Below are 21,097 nucleotides of genomic sequence, written 5' to 3' on the forward strand. Positions count from 1 at the left end.
GCTTGGCTATCACAAGCATCTAACCTTTTTCTTCATTGAAAAGGGGTGGTTTTTGCTATTTAGTTCTAATTTCGAGGATACTCCCTCATTGCTTTCTACTTTTCCTGAATATGGGTGAATTTTCTCCTGCAGATGGGAGAAAGCTGGGGCTGGGAGCAGAAGGAGCAGCTCCCCTGCTCTTCAGAGTTGGTTGCACATATGTTTCTGGTTTTAAGCTGCTGGAACCACCTGGAGATAATGGAAGCACCCTGTCGGGTGCAGCAGTACAAAACTAAAAAGCACACAAGGTGCATTTTCAGGTGTGGGGTGTGCAACTTCCCAAGAGCTGCAGAGCGCCTGGTGGAAGAACCGCTTGGTGTGGGCATAATCATTTCTCTCTTGCTCCGGCATGTAAATGACCCTCAGAAGGTAAGTGAGTGGAGTTACACCTGGTTGTAGAGCTGCCTGCTGAGATCCCCCACCCGCCGTAATGCACCTGTTGGAAGCTGGAGCTGGCAGAGCCCGTTTCTCCACAGGTCCCTGCCTTGCTGGCACAGCAAACAGCTGCTGACTCACAAACCTCTGGCACTGATTAACTGCTGTCAGGGGGAGCAGGCAGAGGGGTGGGATGGGGACGGAGCAGCGATTGGTTTGGGGCTGAGGACAGAGGGTGGGATTTGGTGCTTCTGTGCTCTCGGTTACAACATCTGGAGAGGATTTTCCTCCTGCTAGGAAGGCACCTAGCAGCCCGCGAGTTGAGGGCTTTGCTCCGTAAGAGGGACTGCTCCGTGTTTAGCATGTCTTTCATCCAGGTAGACAAGGACTCAGATTTTCCTCTCCAAAATCTCCCCTACGGGGTTTTTTCCACTAAGGAGCAGGTGAGTAACAGCAGACTTTGTCCTTGGGGTGTTGTCATTCTTCTGAGGCTATGAACAAGTGCAGAAATTCCCAGCAGCCTGGGATAAAGGAAACCTTCCCAGCCTGGGACACTTGCATGGGCTTCCTGATTCGACAGCAAAGCTGTAGCTGCCGCATTGTCTATTTTTTTCTTGATGTGGTTGATTTGATGACAGCTTCTTTAAAATTGCACACAAAAAAAGAAAAGTTAATGCTGACGAGAAGTACTTTGGCTAATGCATGCCGTGGTTTGTGTGCGTGTGACTGGTTTTGTGAAATCACTAAATCTGCGTTTGGTCCTTACACTAAGAGGCTCAGCGCAGTTTGCACTGGCTTTTTTATTTTTTAACTCAATTCCTCATTTTCGTTGTGACTAAGTGTAATCACACCGTCACCCTTAAAGAAGCCGCATTTTAATCTACCGTTAATTCTGTAGCACCCAGTCCCTCTTGAACAGCATCAGCTGGCGGAAGGCGATAGCGAAGCCTGAATAGAAACCATTGTGTTTGAGCGAGTATTGTCTCCTGGTCTGTTCAGAGCTGCTCTTGGTGAGTTTGGTGGCTGGAAAAGTGCTAAACCAGGGCACCAAGTGCATGTTTCAGATCTGAAGCAGACCTGTTGTGTTTTATTGGGCGTATGTTTATGCAACCATACATTAAACACGTAAAAGTGTGTTACGTTTAAAGCTGTGCCCAAAGGCTACAGGCGGAGCCAGCTTCAGGCCTTATATTTTATGGTCAAATAAGAAAACACGGTTCAACCATCCTTCCAAGGAGGTAGCTCCCAACTCCCATTTTCATACGAACTGAGCCCAGCTAGGCTGAACCTCACGCCTCCGGGTGCCTGATGGGATGGAGCCCTGGAGATGTGACCTCCAGGAGTCAAGAGCTGCATCACGGAAGGAAAAAGCGGAGGATTTATTTATCACTGCTCACAGAAACTTCACCATTATCTGTAGGTTTCTGCTGTCTCAGCTTATCCATGCAGGCTTAAAAAAATAGAATTTAAACCGGAAGATTGTGTTTTCTGATGTGGTATTTTCCAAAGATAAAACCGAGATGGTTCGTTTAATCTCTTCCTAGGTGTGTGTGTGTGTTATCTAGCAAGTTTGGATTATTTTTCTACCTTCTCCAGTAACTGTTCTCTGATGAAAGCATCTTCACTCAAATCCTATGAAAAGACAGGCAGGAACTTGTGGAAATTATTTAGGAAAATAATGTTCTAAAAGTAGCCCAGTATTTTAATGATTTCAAGCTAAAGCAGTTGGTGTCATTCCTGACTACCCCGGTTACAAATTAACCTGCCATGACCTGTAGTTTTTTCTGCAGGAATGTTTGCTGAATAAATACTTACTATCGTATTTGGAATCTTGTTTAGAAATTAAAGGTTAAAAAATAGTTTTAATAGCATGGATTTTCATAGATGGCTATTCCCTTTCGGTAAGCTAGTTTTCATGATGACTAACTAGTTTGTCTTTATGTGCCTAAAGACACAAATAATTGAAATTTGTCTTTGAACGCCGCAGCATTTTTAGAACCCTCATACAGCTGTGGTGGGGTCGACTGTGCTGCTCCCCCGCCGTCGCCGCCGGCTCCGCGCGCGCTTGGCGCAGCCCTGCCAGAGCTGCTGTGGATGAACGGGGTCTTTGTGTCGTGGGTTGCATCTGTCGGTGAACGCAGCTGCAATGCACCGTGCGTGTGGAAAGCTGTTCCCCAAGCGAGGATCTCGGCGAGGGTTTGCACGGTGTGAGGATGGGTTACGCGGGGCAGCCTCGTTCGAGGGGGTCCAGAAATAATGTGGCTGAGCAAGGCGCGCTGCGTTCCCGCTATCCTCGCTGGAGCCCAGAGCGCCCTTGGTCTTCTGGGGAGGAGCAGTGGTGTAGAAACGCCTACTTCTCTCTCTGGTTACAATTAGATCAATCCTGCCCATAACGTGTCTATGCTTCAGTTCCCCGCCTGTAGGAGGAGGGATAGCATTATTTGAATTACACGAAGTGGGAAGCATCGTGCTTCACAGCGTGTTTCACGTGTTGGCTTATTGTGCAGTGCTTGTCCTTAACAAGGGGTGGGCAGATACTTCTGGGGGAATGGGAGCTAGTCATCAACTAGCTTTTAATGGGCAATTAAAATGTGGTTTTTTCAATTTTCTTTTTTTCAATTAAAATGGTCCATTGCTGTGATATCAGACCCTTGTCCCTGATGGATTAAACTCTCCATAGCTGCTGCCTTCCCCCATGCCCTCTTTGGAAGATTTGTGGGTACAAAGCATAAACTCTTCTTCTCTTCCCCCTCTCCTCTGGCTTTGCAGCCTAGGCACAGGCTCGGGGTAGCAATTGGAGACCAGATTTTGGATCTCAGCGTCATTAAACATCTATTCAATGGACCGGCTCTTGCCAAGCATCAGCATGTCTTTGACCAGGTATTTATTAGTCTCTTGTTCTGATTTCCACACACATTTTAGAAATATTACATATGGGATTGTAGCAACTCGTGGTGAGATAATGGACATGAACTGGAAATGTGTCATCAGGCAGGCTCTGCTTACAGAGAAAACTCATTGCACCTGTGATAGCAAGGAGAGCAGAGGCACCAGGGGTCCAAAGGACATTTTTGCTGAAAGTTTCATCAGACTTTGGCAATGCAGAGGGCTGACACGAAGCCTAAACTTCACTTCAATCCTGCTTGTACCTTCAGCGCTCCATGGCAAGGGATTGGATGGGATTTTAGTGATGGGGAGGTTGTGTTAAGGGGAAAGATAAATACAAATGACCTCTGGTTACAGCTAGTTGAGATATCAAAGCTGCTAAGGCCTGAAGCAGCATGTGGGGATGGGTGTGATGCCAACACACAGCAGGTCCCGCTTCAGAGGCTGGCGGTGGGCGGATGGGAGCGCAGTGGCTGTGAGCCCAGGATGGGCAACCTGGGCACTGCGCTGCTGCGTAGCCCCGGCCCACAGCCGTTCAGCCCCTGGCTCAAAGCGCAGGGCATCCTCCATGTGTGTGAGGGTTGCGCAAAACGTGGCCTTTTACCTGCCCCCCCCCCTCTCTCTGTGTCACCTGTCAGCCTACCCTGAACGCCTTCATGGGGCTGGGCCGGGCGGCGTGGACGGAGGCGAGGGCTGTTCTCCAGAAGCTGCTGTCAGCCGGCGAGCCGGCCCTGAGGGACAATGTGGAGCTGCGGAGCAGGTGGGGGAGTGCAGCTGCTGCGGGGTGCGGTGACCTTTCTGCTGTGCCCTGCATCGCCCCATCACTTGGCGATCCAAGGCACCCAAATCGGAGGTCTGAATGTGGCCGCCTGCCACCTACGTGGGAGTGAAATGGGGTCTGAGTGTGCTCAAGAGCTTCCCTCTTGCAATTAGATCTCTGGTGAACCCTTCGGCTGCCCACGGGTGCGGGGTCACGCTCCGCCTGGGCACAGGAGCGGGCTGCCCTGGGGGTGCCGGGGCAGGCGTGGGGCCAGGCTGCGCTGAGCACAGCCCCTCTGCCATGGCCGGCAATGGGGCTGCAAGGGTCCCCACTCCCCCGCCCCCGCCTTCCCCAGCACAGACCTGCCTGTCACACCTGGAGCATCTTCCGGTGTGGGGACACCCCTCCGGTTGCTCCTCAGAAACCGCCTGACTCTGCTAAAATGGATCTGTCGTGGCTGTTTGGCTTTGGGTACGGGGCAGCACAGTGGTGTTGGAGCGGGGGGGGGAGGGCCCTGCTCCGCTCCCTGCTGTGCTGATGGAAAACACATGTGGCCATTAATCACACACCTTCACCTCGGTCCGGGGTGATGCTTCAAATGCTGCAAGCGCCTGCCCTGGCGCAAGCAGGAGCCATCCCTCCGTGTCTTGCTAGGGTGATTGAAGCGCACGCCTGCAGGAGAGGGGCTGAACCGCTGCTTGATGCAGGGAGTTTCCCTGAGCAGGCCCAGCAGTTCAAATTGGGCACCCTGGGAGCCACATCCCAGAAAATCATCCTCCCCACGCAGCAGGGACCCGCTCGGCTGTGTGCACGGCCCAGGGTGTTTCTCTGTGCCCCTTGGGGAACCAGCTGGGTTGCCCCAAGTGCGCTTTCCCCCTGCTCACACCCCGATGGATGCTCCTTTCTGCCATACCCACCCCAGCACCAGCAGCTTGTGCAGTTGTCTTAGTTTTTCTGCAAGGTTGGCTTTTTTTTTTTTTTTTTTTTTTTTTTCTGCAAAGCTTTGAAAAATAAATTAAGGAATGACCTAGGAGAGAGTGCCAGCCTCTGACATGCTTCTAAACGGTGAGAGCTGCAACTTTTCTGAGAGCTGAAGTCATCATTTTTCATTTCAGAGCATTTGTACCTCAAGCTTCTGCGACGATGCACCTGCCAGCCCACATCGGTGAGTCCCCTGCAGCCCAGGGCTGCTCAGCCCTTCGCTCCTGCCTGGAGATGCTGCTTCATTTCCAGCTTGTTCAGACAGACAGATCATAGCTGTGACAGGGAATGGGTTTTGCAGGAGCCAGAAGTAGATTATTGTACCTAATGAAAGGTAGGTGCTCTCTGTGGCACAAGAGGGAGAAAAAAAAGAAAAAAAAAAAAAAGGACTGGGGAAGCTCAATAGCAGCCAGAAAATTCCTGGATGCAATGTTCACTAAATCGGGGCTGTTGGGTGCCATGTAACTCTTGTCATCAGATTGGTGTCACCAAAGCCCTTTGTGACTGGAGCCAGGGAAGATACATTTGTTCAGTTGCCAACGTTTTCCCCATTTGCCATCAGAAAATAATTCGGATCTTCCAAAGTTTTGCAAGGCAGATACTCTGGCACAGCCTCATGAACAACCATGAGTCTCCACTCCCAGACTACTATTCTGCATCCCAAATCTTACCTCTGCTCCCGTGAGGCTGTGGACTGGAGATAACTGCTTTGGAGTAGGTGCATCCATATAGATATATGAACATTTTCCTGGTTTTAACAGAAGTTTATATTTGGCCCCAAACCAACTTGATCAAAATCACTCGAGGGATGTGTCCGCCACAGGAGCAGGGATGTCACCTTGCTCGTTTCCCAGCCGAACCCTGTTCCCGCTGGGCTTTTGGCTTTGGGACAAGGTTAGCTTGGCCCAAAGGAGCCACGAGGAGTTTCGGTGGATGCGCTGCCTTCCCAAAAATAGCTTCAGGGGTGAATATACCTTGCCAAAAACCTGCTGGCTGCTAGCACTGGGAGCGCTGGGAGCAGAGCCCTGCCCGGGAGCAGGCGCTGCCTTGTGCCTTCGGGGATGCCAGGGGGCTTACCCAGCCCGCAGAGCAACGCGCCGGGCTGGATGCGCCCCCCCCCCGGTGCCGTGTGTCCCCCCCCGGTGCCGTGTGTCCCCCCCCGGTGCCGTGTGTCCCCCCCCGGTGCCGTGTCCCCCCCCCGGCCGCGCGGTCCCGGCTGTGCGCGCTGGCGGCGGCAGAGGGCAGCAGATGCCCTCGGTACGGCCGGTGCCCCGACGGGGCGGGCTGCGGCGCTGCCTGCGCTCCCCCCGCCCCCGCCCGCAGGCGGCCGGGCTCGCACGCACCGCTTGTAGGCGAGCTGCTAAGCGCCACTTTTATCCTATTAATTGCATCCCTGTGCTAATAATGTTAAATGTTGCTACATGCCTCTGCGCAGCGCCCCGGCTCTCTGCCTGTCCCGCTGCCGGCGGCGCGCCGTGTGCTTCGGCCCCGGCACACCAGGGACTTTCCTGCCATTCATCCCCGTGTTACGGGTTTCTTTTCATGCAGGAGATTACACTGACTTCTATTCCTCGCGCCAACACGCCACGAACATTGGGATCATGTTCAGGGGGAAGGAGAACGCTTTGATGCCTAACTGGTGGGTAGTCCAGGTTTTTCTCTGTGCAGCACTGTTTTGCACGCTTATCTGTACTTTTATATACTTTTTTTTAAAGACCTGAGTATTCTTTCAACAAAACGCGGATTTCAGTTCATAGCGGCAGAGAAGAACCTGTACTGCCAAGAGTCCGATAGCAGAACTGAAAACCACGTGTCGCCAGCCTCAGCCCAGTCCGCACTGCATCTCGTTGCAGCAGCCGCACCGATCGCAGTGCAGCCCTCGGGTTCGAAGACAGATTTACCTAAGAAAGCAGGTTTTGCTGAGTGGCAAGCAAGCAGGGTTAGAGCTCCAAGGAATTAAGTGGAGCAGTGGCACAGAAGCATTAAGACTGATACATGGCTTTGAATTATAGTTTGCTTATGTCTGTATACCAAAGCAAGTAAAGTGCCAATGTCCATGACCATCTATGCAGAGTTCTCTCCTCATACCTCACACCCCTGTGGCGCTTCCACCCCAGAAAGCGGCTCTGGATGGTGCTGGTTACACAGCTAACCCATACTCTGTGATGCTTTTTCACAAGGTTGCACTTACCTGTTGGTTATCATGGCCGGGCATCGTCTGTTGTGGTGTCAGGGACACCCATCCGGAGACCCGTGGGGCAAATGAGACCCAACAATGGTGAGTCCATGGTAGGCTTTTAATGTGGCTTCTTTTTTCCTTTTTTTGGTTTTGCCATAGAGTAGTGGAGAGGAAAGGTCTGGGATGTCTTGTCTAAAGCCCAGCCTGGGGTCAGGACAAGAGGAAGCCCTGAGTTAAGTCCATCTTGTGTTTGCATGCCAGGGAGCATCAGCTGCTCTCTTTCTTCTGGCTGTACCTTTCATTTCTCTACCTGCCTCCCTGTCATAAAGTACTCCTTCTTCTATCCACAGATAAACCTCCAGTGTTTGGTGCTTGTAAGTGTCTGGATATCGAGTTAGAAATGGTAAGATGGAGCTTTTTACCCTTACTACTTGACAAATGTTAAAATAGGAACAGGGAAGATAAGGGAGGTTTAGCTTCTTCTGGCGTGAACGTCTCATCAGGCCCATTCTCTGAGGAGTCTGTGCAGCAGGCAATAAAGATTTCCACGGAGGCAGCCTGCCCTTCTGAGGAGTTGCAGGGTGCATCTGCTCACCAAGGGGTTTGCTAATACAGCTTTCAGGCTGGAAACAGCTCGTCTGGCCAAATCTGAGTGCTGGTGCAGCACCGTGAAGCAAGCAGGCATCATTCTTTTTATCGGACACCACAGCCTGTTATCTGGTTAGCAGTTACCTCTGCACTGCAGCCACGACCTTTTAGTGGTTGCTGGGGATTTTAAACATACAAGTTGTCTGTGCCTTGCGTCTAGAGAGAGGAAGCCGTGAGTTCTTGGGAGTGCAATTCAAACTGCTCAGCCTTCTGGCTGGGAAGATGAAACCTGTGCTGTGGGTGTTGTAACAAAACATCCTTGGAAGGTGCCTCATCTTGTGGCTTAGTGTGGCCCAGAAGGGAGAGTTTTATAGGATTCTTCATTATGATTTATATCATTTTTATATGGTTTATTCCCCGTATCTCCCCTTAAAAAAAAAAAAAAAGTGGAAGAAGTCTAACAGTAAGGGGAAAGGTACTACAAATGACGTGGCAGCCTAATTGAATGCTGCGTGCTTTGCAGACCAGCGCTGTGAAGTGGGAGGCAGCCCCACAGAGAGGGATACGCAAAGTGCTGCCATACGTCTGCTTGGCAGCCTGGGTCTGCTGTGAGAGCAGATTTAGTCTGATGAAGGCTTTGGAAGAAAAAAACTTCCATACTGTTGGCAGAAAGGGACAACTGAGATTCCCTGTGGGATTCTCTGCTGCGTGCTCAGGCTGTGTGTTTTCTAAGGGAGCAAGCGCAGGCACCCAGTTCACGACCTCTTTTACTTCGTGGGCACATTTCTCCACCTGCCTCCCCTTCCCTGCTGTCATGACAGGCTCCAGCCGCGTTCAGCATCCCCTCGGATGACTTCCAGCTCTGTCCTGTTCACTGTCTGCAGCAGTCACTTCAGTCAGCAAATCTGTTCCGCATCCGGAGTGTAATTAGGAGGGACCAGTTTTGCTCCTGCATTTTGACAACATCAGGCTCTTGTTTAATGACTGCCTCTTAGCAACGCTGTGCTCTTAAGTATTTCAAGCCCATCAGCTTGATGGAGGGAAAGAAAGAGGGAGCAGGCCATAGGTTTTGTCTGACTGTGTGTGTAAAAATATGCAAAATCCCATCTGGTCCAGCCTCTCTTGCTTGTGCATGTAACCCTCTGCAAAGTAAAGGTTTTTAACTTCAAAAGCTTCCTTAATCAACATTTTGCTTTTCAATTTCAGGCGTTCTTTGTCGGTCCTGGAAACAAGTATGGGGAGCCAATTCCTATCAGCAGAGCCCAGGAGCACATCTTTGGGATGGTCCTTATGAATGACTGGAGCGGTAAAGGATGCTGCAGCAGTCTGCCTGGAGAGGGGGTTACAGTGTCACGGGAAACCTTAGACAGGGAAGAATTATGTGTTTTAGTAGTAGAACAGTGATCATTGAAACCACTGGGTACAGTTTAAAGGAATGAAAATGAAATGCTGTCTGCATTTCTCAGGCTTTATCTCAATCCATCTTCGATCAATCAGTAGAACCAGAAATTGCTGCCTAATGAAGATTTATTTACTTATGAAAGAGCTAATATCAGTCTGGTTTCTTGGGGGTAGGGATGGAGCAGCACTAAGGATGGTGATTCCAACAGAGGATTGATTTCAGTGTCGGGTCGGGGTAGAAAAAGTATTCGGCCATCACAAATCCCTCAGTCTCTGCATAGATTTAACTGGCTGAAATTGTCCCTACAACTGACATGGGCCATTAACTTGTGTAAAAGCATCACCTAAACTGGGGATAGAAATACTGGTTTTATGGGGATGGCCTGACTTATTTTAATTATTGCTGACTTTTCTTCCTAATCTAGCTGGTCTAAGAAAATTGGTCTGAGGCTCTGAAAGGGATGGATTTAAATCAGGATTTGGGCACAATAGCTAGAAAAGGGTGGTGATAACATTTCAAATCTGTGTTACTCTTTCATAGGTGTGATGGCCGTGCAACTCCTAGGATATGTTTAACAGCATTGCTTTGCATTTTCCCTTCCCAGCCCGTGACATCCAGAAATGGGAATATGTTCCTCTGGGTCCATTCCTGAGCAAGAGCTTTGGCACAACCATCTCTCCTTGGGTTGTCACCATGGAAGCTCTCATGCCATTTGTGTTGCCAAACCCTGTACAGGTGAGCAAAAGAAAGGGTTGAAATAAAGGAAAAGCAGTGCTAGAAAAATCTCAGCAGAACTGGTAGGTCCCATCAGTAAAAATCGCTGAGCTGTGTCAATGCAAAGCCCTTTCTTCATAGTGGTTACAAGTGTGATCCTGCTTCCAAACATACGGAGGCACCCTGGGCCCTCTGAGTTCAAATGCTCATTGATGTCACTGGTGCTGGCACATGACGCCTTGAGCTGTCACCTTGCCTGCTTGAGCAGGGTGGAAAAATCATCCCCTTTAAAACACCTGGAAAATAAACTGATCAGAGAGCTTCTTGTTAGCGTTTGGTAGCACGTAGCATCCAGCAAGCAGCGCAGAGAGAGTACGCTCAAGCCAAAACACTTGGTTCAAGCATTTCCAGTTGTCTGCATTATGTAGATGTTTAGCTAAAATTGAAAAAGATAATAAGCAGTCTTGCAGAGAACTCCCAATCTTCCCAGTGCAGGCACAGAGCAAAGGCATGCAAGCACTGTGTTGTGGGTTAACATCCATGCCACAATGGTGGAGAGGGCTTCGGAGCCCATGCACAGAAAAAGGAATCACATTATATGGATATCACATCTGTTCAGAAAGATCTTTAAAAGTGTTTGCATGAGACTAAGCAAAGCAATAATCTGAGCAGTAACAAGGGTGAGGTAAATGGGGTGTGCAGCGCAGGCTGGTTAAACAAAAAGGCACTGCGGTGGCTTGTGGAATTTTCCCTTTCTGTTTGTTTAGACTGTGGTGCCATTTATATGCTTTTAGGATCCCAAGCCACTGCCCTACCTTCAGGATAAGGAACCCTACACTTTCGACATCAAGCTCTTCGTTGCTATTAAAGGTACGGCAATGCTGAGTGGGTTATAAAGCTGAAGTTGCCAACTCAGGAATGCAGAACCACCCTGTATTTCAGACGATTTGCTCTTGGCTCTGCAGTCCTCCTTTTGCATTTTTGCCCAGATTGCCTCTGTCAGAAGAAGAGGCAAAGCTTTTCATGCTCCTGGTTGGCCGGGCAGCAACGCGTCAAGGAGGGAATGCCGCCCAGGTGACCAGTTTACAGTGAGGCGGGTCCATGTGTGGGCTGCCTGCATGGGCAGGGGTATGTAGGGCATGGGCAGGGGTACACAGGGCATGGGGAGAGCAGTTGTATGTGAGATTCAGGTGTTAACCTGGCCCAGACCCCCAGCTCATGGCCCTGCTGACCGGTGGACCCAGGTGCTGCTCCTGTAGTAGAGCAGAGAGTAGGACACTGGCAGCTTGATTCTACCCCGGTGCCACCCACACGCTGGTTTTCTATGAAATGCTGGCCTTTGTAGCAATAGAAAATGTTATTACCTGTTTCTTGCTAGGGCCTACAATGATATAAGAAATCTCCATCCATCTGTAAAATCAAAAGACATCATTCATCCAACACAAACAAATTACTTCCCCGTTTCTTATTTTCTGTTTTCTGCAGGAGAAGGAATGAGCATGCCAACTACTATATGCAGATCCAATTTCAAGGTAAGGCTCCAGTGTCTTTAATTTCTTTGAAATCTTGCTGATGCCATCAGCTCCATCCTTAGGCAATTTCAAACACTGGTTTTTGCATCAGCTGAAGATCAGACATGGGTATGGGGTGGGGACAGACGGACACAGAGGGAAGAGAGCGGAGGGTGGTGAGAGTTCGCCCCCCCCGAGATGGAAGCACCCCAATGCTTGGGCACTGATGAGGGGGGAAGCTCTTGCTGCTGTTCAGTTTGGGGTGCTCAGAGCATCGTCAGCTGTGTGCTCATTTGGCAGGGATGCTTCACTCGCAGCAAAGGGAATCACCTCCTGCCACTCTGAGGTGTAATACAGCCTCACAGCTGCAGCTGCTGATTTAGACGCAATTCGGTGCTGCAACGATGCCCCTAGCCCAGCTCTGCCCCAGCCCCCCTGCGGGCAGCGCGGTGGCTCGGCCACTACCAGCTGCTTGGAGGCAAGAGGTATATGTATCAGCTGCAGGATTTCTCAACCAACTTTATATTCACATTTGGTTCTTTGCATAGTAATTACCTTAATCAGTAAATCAGCAGTCAGCAAATCAGTAATAAGGAGACTTTTTCTATAAAGCCATTAAAATATTGGACTTAATCATGGATCCTGAGTCAACAGTACTGGCCTTAAAGAGGAAGAAGAGGAAGAATGACATCCAGCTGAAAGAAGAGCAATTTTAAGGGACTAAATTGTATGTTAAAGTATGTGTTTTATATGCACATAGCAACTCCTGGTCATCATTTAGAAAGTAACAGGCCAGGACACAGTAACTACTGAGCATGCAGCACTAAGCAACTCGGAGATTGCTTTTAGGTTGCTGAAGGTTTCTGATTATATAAGGAAACTTTTCTTTAGGGACAGTCTTACCAGCAACATCTTGCAAATGCAATACGTTCTGCATAGCCTAGTGGCATGCCAGAGATGTTTGTCCTTCATTGCTTTAGTGTCCTCCTCCTCCTTCCTCCAGCACATGTACTGGACCATGAAACAGCAGCTGGCTCATCATTCAATCAATGGGTGCAACCTCAGACCTGGAGATCTCCTGGCCTCCGGCACCATCAGTGGACCCGTAAGTGTTTCGATAATGACGGTCACTGAGAACTGGTCAGCAAGCCAAAACCGACTGAGCAGGGCCTTGGGTCTAAGCCCTGTTTGATTTGAGCAGCCATGAAAACGACTGCCGGTCTTTCCTAGGCACTTTGGGCTGCTGCTTTGGCAGCCCCAAAATCACACTGAGTAGTGGTGGGGTTTCTGTTATTGTTTTTTAATCTGTCCTGCACTCCTTTCCCTAAGAACTACTTTACTGTGGATGCAAATTAATTTCTGTACACAACACACCCATATGGCCTGTTTGCACTCTCTGAAATGCAGCTTCTTTATTTCTGAGAAGAATGTAAAAGGTGCCAGTGTATAACTTTTAGTTTCGCTAGTACTACATGTGAAGTTAGCTCCAAACAAGCTACTCTTCCCCTTGAACTGCCATATGGGCAGCTGCTGCAATATATAGGTAATTTGCACCTTCTGAAACATCAATTATACATCCTGTTCGTGCTGTCTGCAAGACAGCCTCAGTAAGTTGTTTCCAAGGTGGGATACCTGTATTTCCATTTTAAACATTTCTGGAGTCCTTTTTCTTTCCTTCAGACTATTGTTACTGCAGATTGACATTAAAGACTTACACACGTTCACCAGCTTTGCTCTTCCAAAGTACAAAACATAAATACAAATCTGAAACGTGACTACACAGAAGCACTGGATTTGTAGAAGTGCCCTTGATTTGGTTCAGTTCTTGCTGTAGCAGACCCAAACTACTTTTACAGGGTGCAGCACTGTGTTAAACACACCAGATAATGGCGGTAAGCATGACTGCTTATAGCGAGCAAGCAATTAAAATGCAACGGCAGGAAAACAAGCCAACATATCAATGAATTAAATCAACAGCCAAACTCTTTTCTATAGCGCTAATGTACTTGTGTGCCCGCTTCCAGCAGCAAGTAGCTTAACAGCAGGACCGATACTAAAAAGTTGTTTATTTGTTGGTGAACTCTTGCTGCAGGAGCCGGAGAGCTTTGGCTCCATGCTGGAACTGTCCTGGAATGGAACGAAAGAAATCCCTCTTGGCAGTGGACAATCTCGTAAATTCCTGCAGGATGGAGATGAAATCATTTTGACAGGTAATGGCCAAACAAACGCTCTTACACTGCACCAAGGACACGTTTCCATCGATTGATCCCGGTAGCGCAAGCCCCTGGCAGGGAGATGGGCTGTTCTGTGCACACCTGCCATGCAGGCACAGTTGTTTCCATCCCACCTGTCACAGGAGGCAAAACAGGTGGATAGAAATTTCCCTGCAAAAAATGCTTTTTGGATTAGGTTATTTGCTTTGCTAAGTACTTCATGATCATGCTGTGCCTGTGTGTGAGTGCTAAGGGGGCGATGGAGGTAGGTTTGCCTTTAAAGGCGAAAATATCCTGAGACTAGAAGCAGTTGATGTATTGTTGCCGCCACAGTCCACATTTGCATGTGGAGCAGAGCTTGACAAATGCTGGAAAAAGTTATTTTGCAAATAATATTTCATTTGTAACATAGGCATATTCAGTGAAGTGTGCTGCAAATCAAATATGTGGAAAACAGCAGGAAGCCTACCAGAACAGCTGACCAGCTTGCTGCTGAAAAGGGCTATGGTAGAGACCTGTTTCATGCTGGGTCATGGTTTTGATTTTCATCTTGATAAATTAAGGATTTTATGAATTAAAATCCACCATGGTGTTTTGTGATCTAAATCCCACTCCTACTTCTTTTTAATCCAAAGACTAGTGCAAAAATAAATCTATTTTTTCCTTTCCTCTCACCTTATCAACCACTTTATGGATTTGAGGTGGCAAATATTTGGCAAGATCAGCCATGACAAACTTTTGATTCAAGTCTGTCTATGTCTTTGCTACATCGCCTACTGAATTTTTAGAGAATATAGTGTTGGACGCTGTGCATCATCAGAGGAGACCCAGCCAGTGCCACGCCTGGCTCTGAGCGAATCCATCACACTGTGATCAGAGATAGGCTGCACAGAGAACGAAGCAGCTCAGGTGATGAGAAAACACTTACAGATGTGACTTGGGGCAGAGAAAATGCGACTAATGCATATGCAGCTACCCGAAGGACATGATGGTGTGTTGCTAGGATGTGTTCACATAGCTGTGCCTGCTTAATCCAACCAGGACTTAGGATTTTTGCCAAAATAGTCTAAAATTTCTCATTTTTTCAGAAAGCATTTTGTGTGATGAACCATCCTACCCCCCAGCATATGGATATGTTGCAGTCTCCCAGTGATGGCTCTACAAGCAATTTTGGTAGTGCTGCAGCCAGAGCCCCAGTGCCTCCCGTGCAATAGCTTTGGAAATCATGGGTCTGTGAGGTGCTGCCAGTTCTGCAGAGGAAGATGCCGAGACAATTGGAGGTTGAGCTGCACTGGAGAGAGCCCCAGATGAATGAAACAGAGGCATCCCCCATACCTCTGACATCCTTCAGCCCCCCAAACACCCAGTGACTATTCATGCTGCAATGTATAAGGCATCTGACGCTGCTCTCCATAGGTTCCCTATACATTCAGTGCAAAAAGATGCTCCTCCAGCAATTCAGAGTGCCACGTCGCCCTTCCCAGTTGCAGATGTACCTCCAGTAACTATGCCAGGAGCCCTAATGAGGGTACAGTTAGGTATTATGAGTGTCTCTTTGGAGTTACATGCTGACATCTTTATTGGCAATGGGCACCTTGCAGTTTGGGAGCTGCTGGCCCAAGGTGGCCACCTGAGGGACAAGAGGGACTGGACCGTGACCCATGCTGTTCTCCGTGCCCGAAGCAAGCTGTGTTAATTTGATAAATACTTGAAATCGTGAGTGTGAATGCCTTTTATCTTTAAAGACGGCACGGTGGCACTGTCGTTAACCTGGGTGAAGGCGCGGTTGACCCAGCGGGACGGTCTGGTGTTAGACACTCTGCTGGGCTGTTTTACACTAGCAACAGTTTGTAATTGCAGCGATCAGGGCATCACGCCATCTGCGAGAGCCAGGTGCTGCTGGGGCTGCCTGCTGGGACGGTGGGGGGTCCGCTGCTATTTAGTGATGTACGGCGGGTCCAGCGCCTTGTGGCACCCCTGGGGCAGGGCTAGTGCTATCACACCCTCTCCCGAGGCAGCACCATTAGCTCTTGCCAAGCGCCCAACCCATAATTCCTAGTCTCCTATTTCAACTTCATGTTCTCTCTCCCCTTATGGGAGCTATTTCAGAGCCTTAACACATAAAAAGTGAGAGAAATATATTTTTCCCAAGAAGCATGGCTCAGGGAGGGAGCACTGCAAGGGAAGGGTTGCTGGTGGCACGCTGCAGCTGGCTGCAAAATTCTCTCCGTAGCTCCTTGGCACTCTGCTCAGGCCCGTGCTGCTGGCAGCACAGAGCTTGCTTTGTTAAATGTGCTGCCGCTTGGTACTGCTCTAAATCCTAGTTGACAGCAGGGATAACTAAACTGGACTGAAATAATAAGCCGGTGCTCAAAGGAAAGCTGGCAGTGAAGCCTAATGAGACAAACAGAAACTGAGCTGAGCCTTAAAGCAAGTGTCTTACTCGAGTATTGCTTACGACTGATCCCAGCAGATACTGGGATGGTGTCTGTGGGCAGGCTGTTACACGAGCACCTATAGGCACTGCTGTCCTGGGAAAAACTTCCTTCCAGGCTGGTTGTGAGAGCTGCACTGTGGGTTGGAGCTGGCCGGGTCTGTCCTCCTGCTGCAGCAACTTGGGCTGCCCTGCATCCTCCTCCTCTTCCCTGGAGGAGATTCCCGCTGATCCATGCTAAGGGTGGGAAACAGGGTTAAGGTCTGTTCTGTTTGGCTCCCTCTTGGCTTCTTGGAGGCAGCTGGTTCTTGTCACATGGAGGGAAAATGAGATATTCCATTGTTGTAGGAAAATCCATCTCTAATTACGAAATCAGTCCTTAAAGTACCGTATATGCTACTTCTGTCCTTCCTTTGATCAGCTGTCGTAGCAGAGAGCTACAGTAGGTCTCCTCAGCTGCTTCTTCCCAGAATAGTCTTCCCAGATGGGCCAGAAGCCCCTGGCTGTGTCCCCTCCCCTCCTTCATCTGCAGCTTTGTGAATGGATGCTGTTCTGGAGCAGCTCAGCTGGCCCGTGGCAGCAAGAGGCACTGCGGCATCTCCGTCCTAATGTCATCTCTCCCGTCACACAGGAGCAGGGAGAGATTGAATCGTCCTGTAGCTAGCGACGCTGTCACGGGCCGGTAGCTTCAGCAGCAGTCAGCAGACCTTCACTGCCTGTTTATGTAATAGAGGAGAAATTAATATTTTGAGGCAGATGCTGAGCTTCTCATGGAACTAAAGCACTTGATCTTAGCGAGCAAAATGGATTCTGCAAGGGTAGGTCCTGCTGTTTGAGGAGGTTTAATGATCACCTTTCTGGCTGTAAGCATCCCGACATCCCAAGAGCAGCCCTAACGCTGCAGAAAGAGAATCCAGCTTTACTTGATTAATTGCAAGGCTGGGCCAGGCAGAGGATCATCTTGCCAGTTAGATTGATGATGCTGCAGGTCAGGTTTGAAAACAGAAATATTGCACATCTTGTTTGCTCTTTAATCAATTCACCGAACTTGCATATTGCTGTGTTTAACATTTTGTGCTTTTTTTTTTTTTTTTTTTTTTTTAAATATTCCTGGGCTACTGGAACTCTTCTAGGTGTTCTGTTTGTCACCCCTCGTTGTTTTTCTGAAATGTTTCCACTCTGTTTTGGTCTCTTTATGCCTTTATTCACTTCTATTCCTCATGAAGTCCTGCTGTTCTTACGGAACAAGCTGTCTGTTGTTTTCTGGCCCTAGGTTACTGTCAGGGCAACGGCTTCCGCGTGGGATTTGGCCAGTGCTCAGGAAAAATCCTTCCAGCCCTGTCAGATCCATGATGACTGGAGTAAGTGACATCCAGGGAGGAGGATCTCACCCCCCACCGCTAGCAGTGACGCTGTTTTATTCAGATTCATTATTTTTATATGAGTAATTGGAATCTTATTATTTTTAATTATCAATAAATATCTTAAATATGAATGTGGCTCTCTGGTGTGACAAGAAAAAATTTCAGTGCTAGCTTCAAGTTCTCAGAATGACTGAAATGGAAAGTGAGATTCTGAACTCTTACTATATTAATATATTTTCTTAATTATAAAAAAAGACTTTCAAGTAAACTGAAATATTGAGAGTACTAGGCTGATGATGACAGCTGGGATTGTGTGCTGACTTTAGTTTCTTACAGTGTTGATATGCTGGAGGCAAAATCTTGAAGGTGAGTTGCATATGGATGCTAAAAATTCGTAGATCATCCTGAGCAGAAAAGAGTTACGTGACTGTGACTCAAGTACTTTGTAACAAAGCTATCTGCAAATGTGATAATCAATACAACTGAAAGGAACAGGGAAGCAAACCGAAAAAAGTACTAGACAAACTAACAACCTTTTAAATAGCGAAACGAGAAATTGGACTGTACAAAACATCCCCAGACAAGTAACGGCAGCCAAGAAGCCTCAGCACTAAACTCCCGGATCTTAGAAAGAAAATCTGTGCAGGCTTTGGAGCTGAGCCCTTGTGCTGCAGCACCGCGATCCTGGCGATACACCCCGCAGGCTGCAGCTGCCCCCCTCGCCCCCCGAGCAGGCGGCTCGTCCCTGCTCCTCCTGCCCCAGAGGGAGGAAGGGTGCCAGCCCTGGGAGGGGAGCCCGTGCGGGGGCAGCCCTGCTCAGAGAGCGTGGGGGTGCCTGGTGCATCGCTCCCCGGGCTTAGGGAAGGGGATTCCCCATCCCCCTCGCCCTGCGTCGGGAAGGGAGGGTGAACTTCGTGGCTGGAGCGATTGCCGGGTGCTCGCTGGTGGCAGTCACACCTTGGCACCAAGCAGGGGCTGTGCTACGAGGACACAAGACGGCAGAGCCCCTTCCCGCACTCCTACGAGGCACCTCTTGCCGCGCCATCCCCTTGCAGCAGGCAGTAAACAAAGCCGCACGCCGCTTTCCTCAAGTGTAAAGGGCATCTGCCATCTCCCGCTGGTCTACAAATCAATTTAACTCTGTGGCCAAGTGCCAAATCACATCAATTAGAGGATGTTACTGACTGAAGGAGCTCAGGAGACCGGATAATGAACTCTGGTACAGTGCAAGGGGAACTTGTTAAATATTTGCTTGGTCCTCAAAGTGAAGAGCCTGATGAGGCTGCCGCCTTCGTGCAGCGACAGCAGGATGAGCGCAGGCTGCAGCTTCCCCCGGCCTGCCCCCTTGCTCCTCCCGAGGTCTGCTGGGCAGCATCGCTGGTGTGGGCCCTGCGGGTGTTTGGTGTCATCCTGGGGAGCGCCCGGTGCTGACTGGGAACGTGAAGCTCTTGGCCACATGGGAGAGAAAAATGAAATGGAAATGAAGATTAATGAAAAAATGTGGCAGTGCAGATAAATCACTGCTAATGGGGCACGTTCTCTGAAACGGGCTCTCTTCCAGTCTGCAATAATAATAGTCCCTTTAAAGAATTATATTTGGAGGATCATCCCCAAATCAATTTAAATTTTTAGCCTAAGACATTCCACTATCACCAGGAGGGATGACCTGGCCAGGAAAACAGTGGCTCATTGTTTATCAAGGAAAAGCTGTTTCCCCTTTGGGCTCTTGTGGAAATTCTGAGCTGAACTAATAGGCAGATATTTATTTAATGTACTCTGCCTGGGTTGTCAATTTATTGGATGCCTTGTGCTCTCTTTTGACCTCCAAGGACAACCACAAGTTGACATCTTCCCTCTTGGACTTAGAAATAACTCACGTGGTTCCTCTGAGCACAGCCTGGTTTTACTCCTGGCAGCGCCAGGAGGATACAGAAAGCATTTATTCAGTGGAGAAATTTCTCTGCAGAAGCAACATCCACATTGCACCTTGCTGTACCTGACGTGTTGGAAATGCAACGTCTGAGGAGAGGGGTGCACACACAGAGAGGCAAGAGCTGATGGTGGGGCAGCATATCATCAGCCATGGGTTTTGACCCTGATGCAAGTCTTTTTGCAGCCAGGAAGGGCCACGGTGTCAATGCTTTCTGAGTGTAGGAATACTTAGAGAAACTGTTAAATCCATAGTGCTCTTCCCCAGCTTTCTGCAAGGTGAAGGCAAGTCCTGTACAGGGGCAATGAGTTCCTCTCCCCAAAAAAGCCAAACTGATGCTGCAGGTGCTGCCAACAACTGGGCTCCTTGCCTGGGCAGACAGGAAGGTCAGTGGTGCTGAGCACCCTGCTGTGAACCAAGCCCCGGCAGGATGGAGGCACAAATGCCCCCAGGCTGGCTCCGGACCCAGAGCCAGGCTGCCGGCCATGGCCCCGGGGAGGAGGGCAGCTCTGCATCTGCTGCAGCCACGCTTCCATCCTGTGGCCACAGCACCAGCGTCTGGCCAAGCACCCCTGTGCCATGCTGGGGATGGGTGGGAGGTTGTAAGGTCCCCCCTGTGACCCCAAGGTGACTGAGCTGAGCTCCTCTAGCCTGGGGACATCTGGAGAAGTCCCAGGTTCCCAGAAGGTGGAGATTTTCTGGAAAGGAGTTTGGATACAGTCCTGAGAACAAGTTTCAGAGGTGAGCTGGAGGAAGTCCAAAACCTCGCTCAGGACAGAGCTCAGAGACATCTGCTGCCTGCTGCATGGATGGGGGCCAAAAAGCCAGAAGATGCTAAAAAAAGGAGAGAAACATTTTTTATCTCCAAGGCCACTTTCTTTTCACCCCCAGGAGGAAATAGTGGGCTCCCTTCAGGTGGGTGCTGCGGGGAAGGGGGCTCCATAGCTGGGCTGCCCCCACCTGCCACAGCGAGCCCAGAGCCGCCAGCACTTGCTGATTGTCACCCCTGCCAAGGTACACTGTCACGGGGCAGGTGAAGGGTGTACCCGTACTGCAGCGTGCGGGGCTGTCCTGAAAGCAGCACGGCCTTTGCCTGGGACCAGCAGCACAACAGCCAGAGCAGCACCCACCGCCCGGGGGGGCAGCAGCCACCAGCAGGAGCTTTGGGAAAGACCCAGGTGCTCTGGGCACATCCCACTTGCTCCACCTCCCCTGGGGCAGCTGCGACCACTTTGCACCCTTGGCCTTTAAATGGAAGGTCATGGAGCTCTCTTCTGGTTTTGGGGGAAGGTGTCTGCAGGGTAAGGCTGAGTGGGGTGGGAAGGTGAGGTTCCTCAAGCTGGAGGGGGCTTCGGCTTGGGTGCTCAGTTCAGCATGCAGGCCTCGTGCTTAGAAAAGTTTATTTTTAATAGTGCTGTTTCAATTGGGTTGAAACTCTCTGCAAAAAGCTTCCCCTTCACTTCTGGAAGCTTCTGCTGCAATTAGGTTTCAGCATGGCTCTCTCTTCTAGAGGCTAACAATTTTAATTTGATTAGATCAGTTCTCCTGAGTCTGCTTATAACTTGGCTTCCAGTAAAAATTAAAAAGAAAAAAAAACCTCAGAGCTCCTTTTCCTCTGCCCTGTCATAGCATCAGGTTTGTAGGTGCAGGATGAGAATTCCTCCTTGGATCTTTAGAAGCCTGGAAGAAAATGAAAGCTTTTCTGTGGTGTCAGCCACCTG

General features: G+C 49.4%; 1 protein-coding gene across 1 annotated transcript; it reads left to right on the plus strand.

The window, feature by feature from the left end:
- Positions 1–677: 677 nt before the first annotated feature.
- Positions 678–17,577, plus strand: FAH (fumarylacetoacetate hydrolase). Its single transcript, XM_005436601.4, has 14 exons — positions 678–857; positions 3,184–3,294; positions 3,939–4,060; positions 5,176–5,225; positions 6,590–6,680; positions 7,222–7,319; positions 7,571–7,623; positions 9,015–9,114; positions 9,815–9,945; positions 10,719–10,794; positions 11,410–11,456; positions 12,439–12,540; positions 13,528–13,645; positions 17,356–17,577. The coding sequence occupies exons 1-14, from the start codon at positions 777–779 to the stop codon at positions 17,433–17,435; spliced, it is 1,260 nt and encodes a 419-aa protein (XP_005436658.1). The 5' UTR covers positions 678–776; the 3' UTR covers positions 17,436–17,577.
- Positions 17,578–21,097: the final 3,520 nt, after the last annotated feature.

The sequence above is a fragment of the Falco cherrug genome, chromosome 7, assembly GCF_023634085.1.
Source record: "Falco cherrug isolate bFalChe1 chromosome 7, bFalChe1.pri, whole genome shotgun sequence".
Taxonomy (NCBI): domain Eukaryota; kingdom Metazoa; phylum Chordata; class Aves; order Falconiformes; family Falconidae; genus Falco; species Falco cherrug.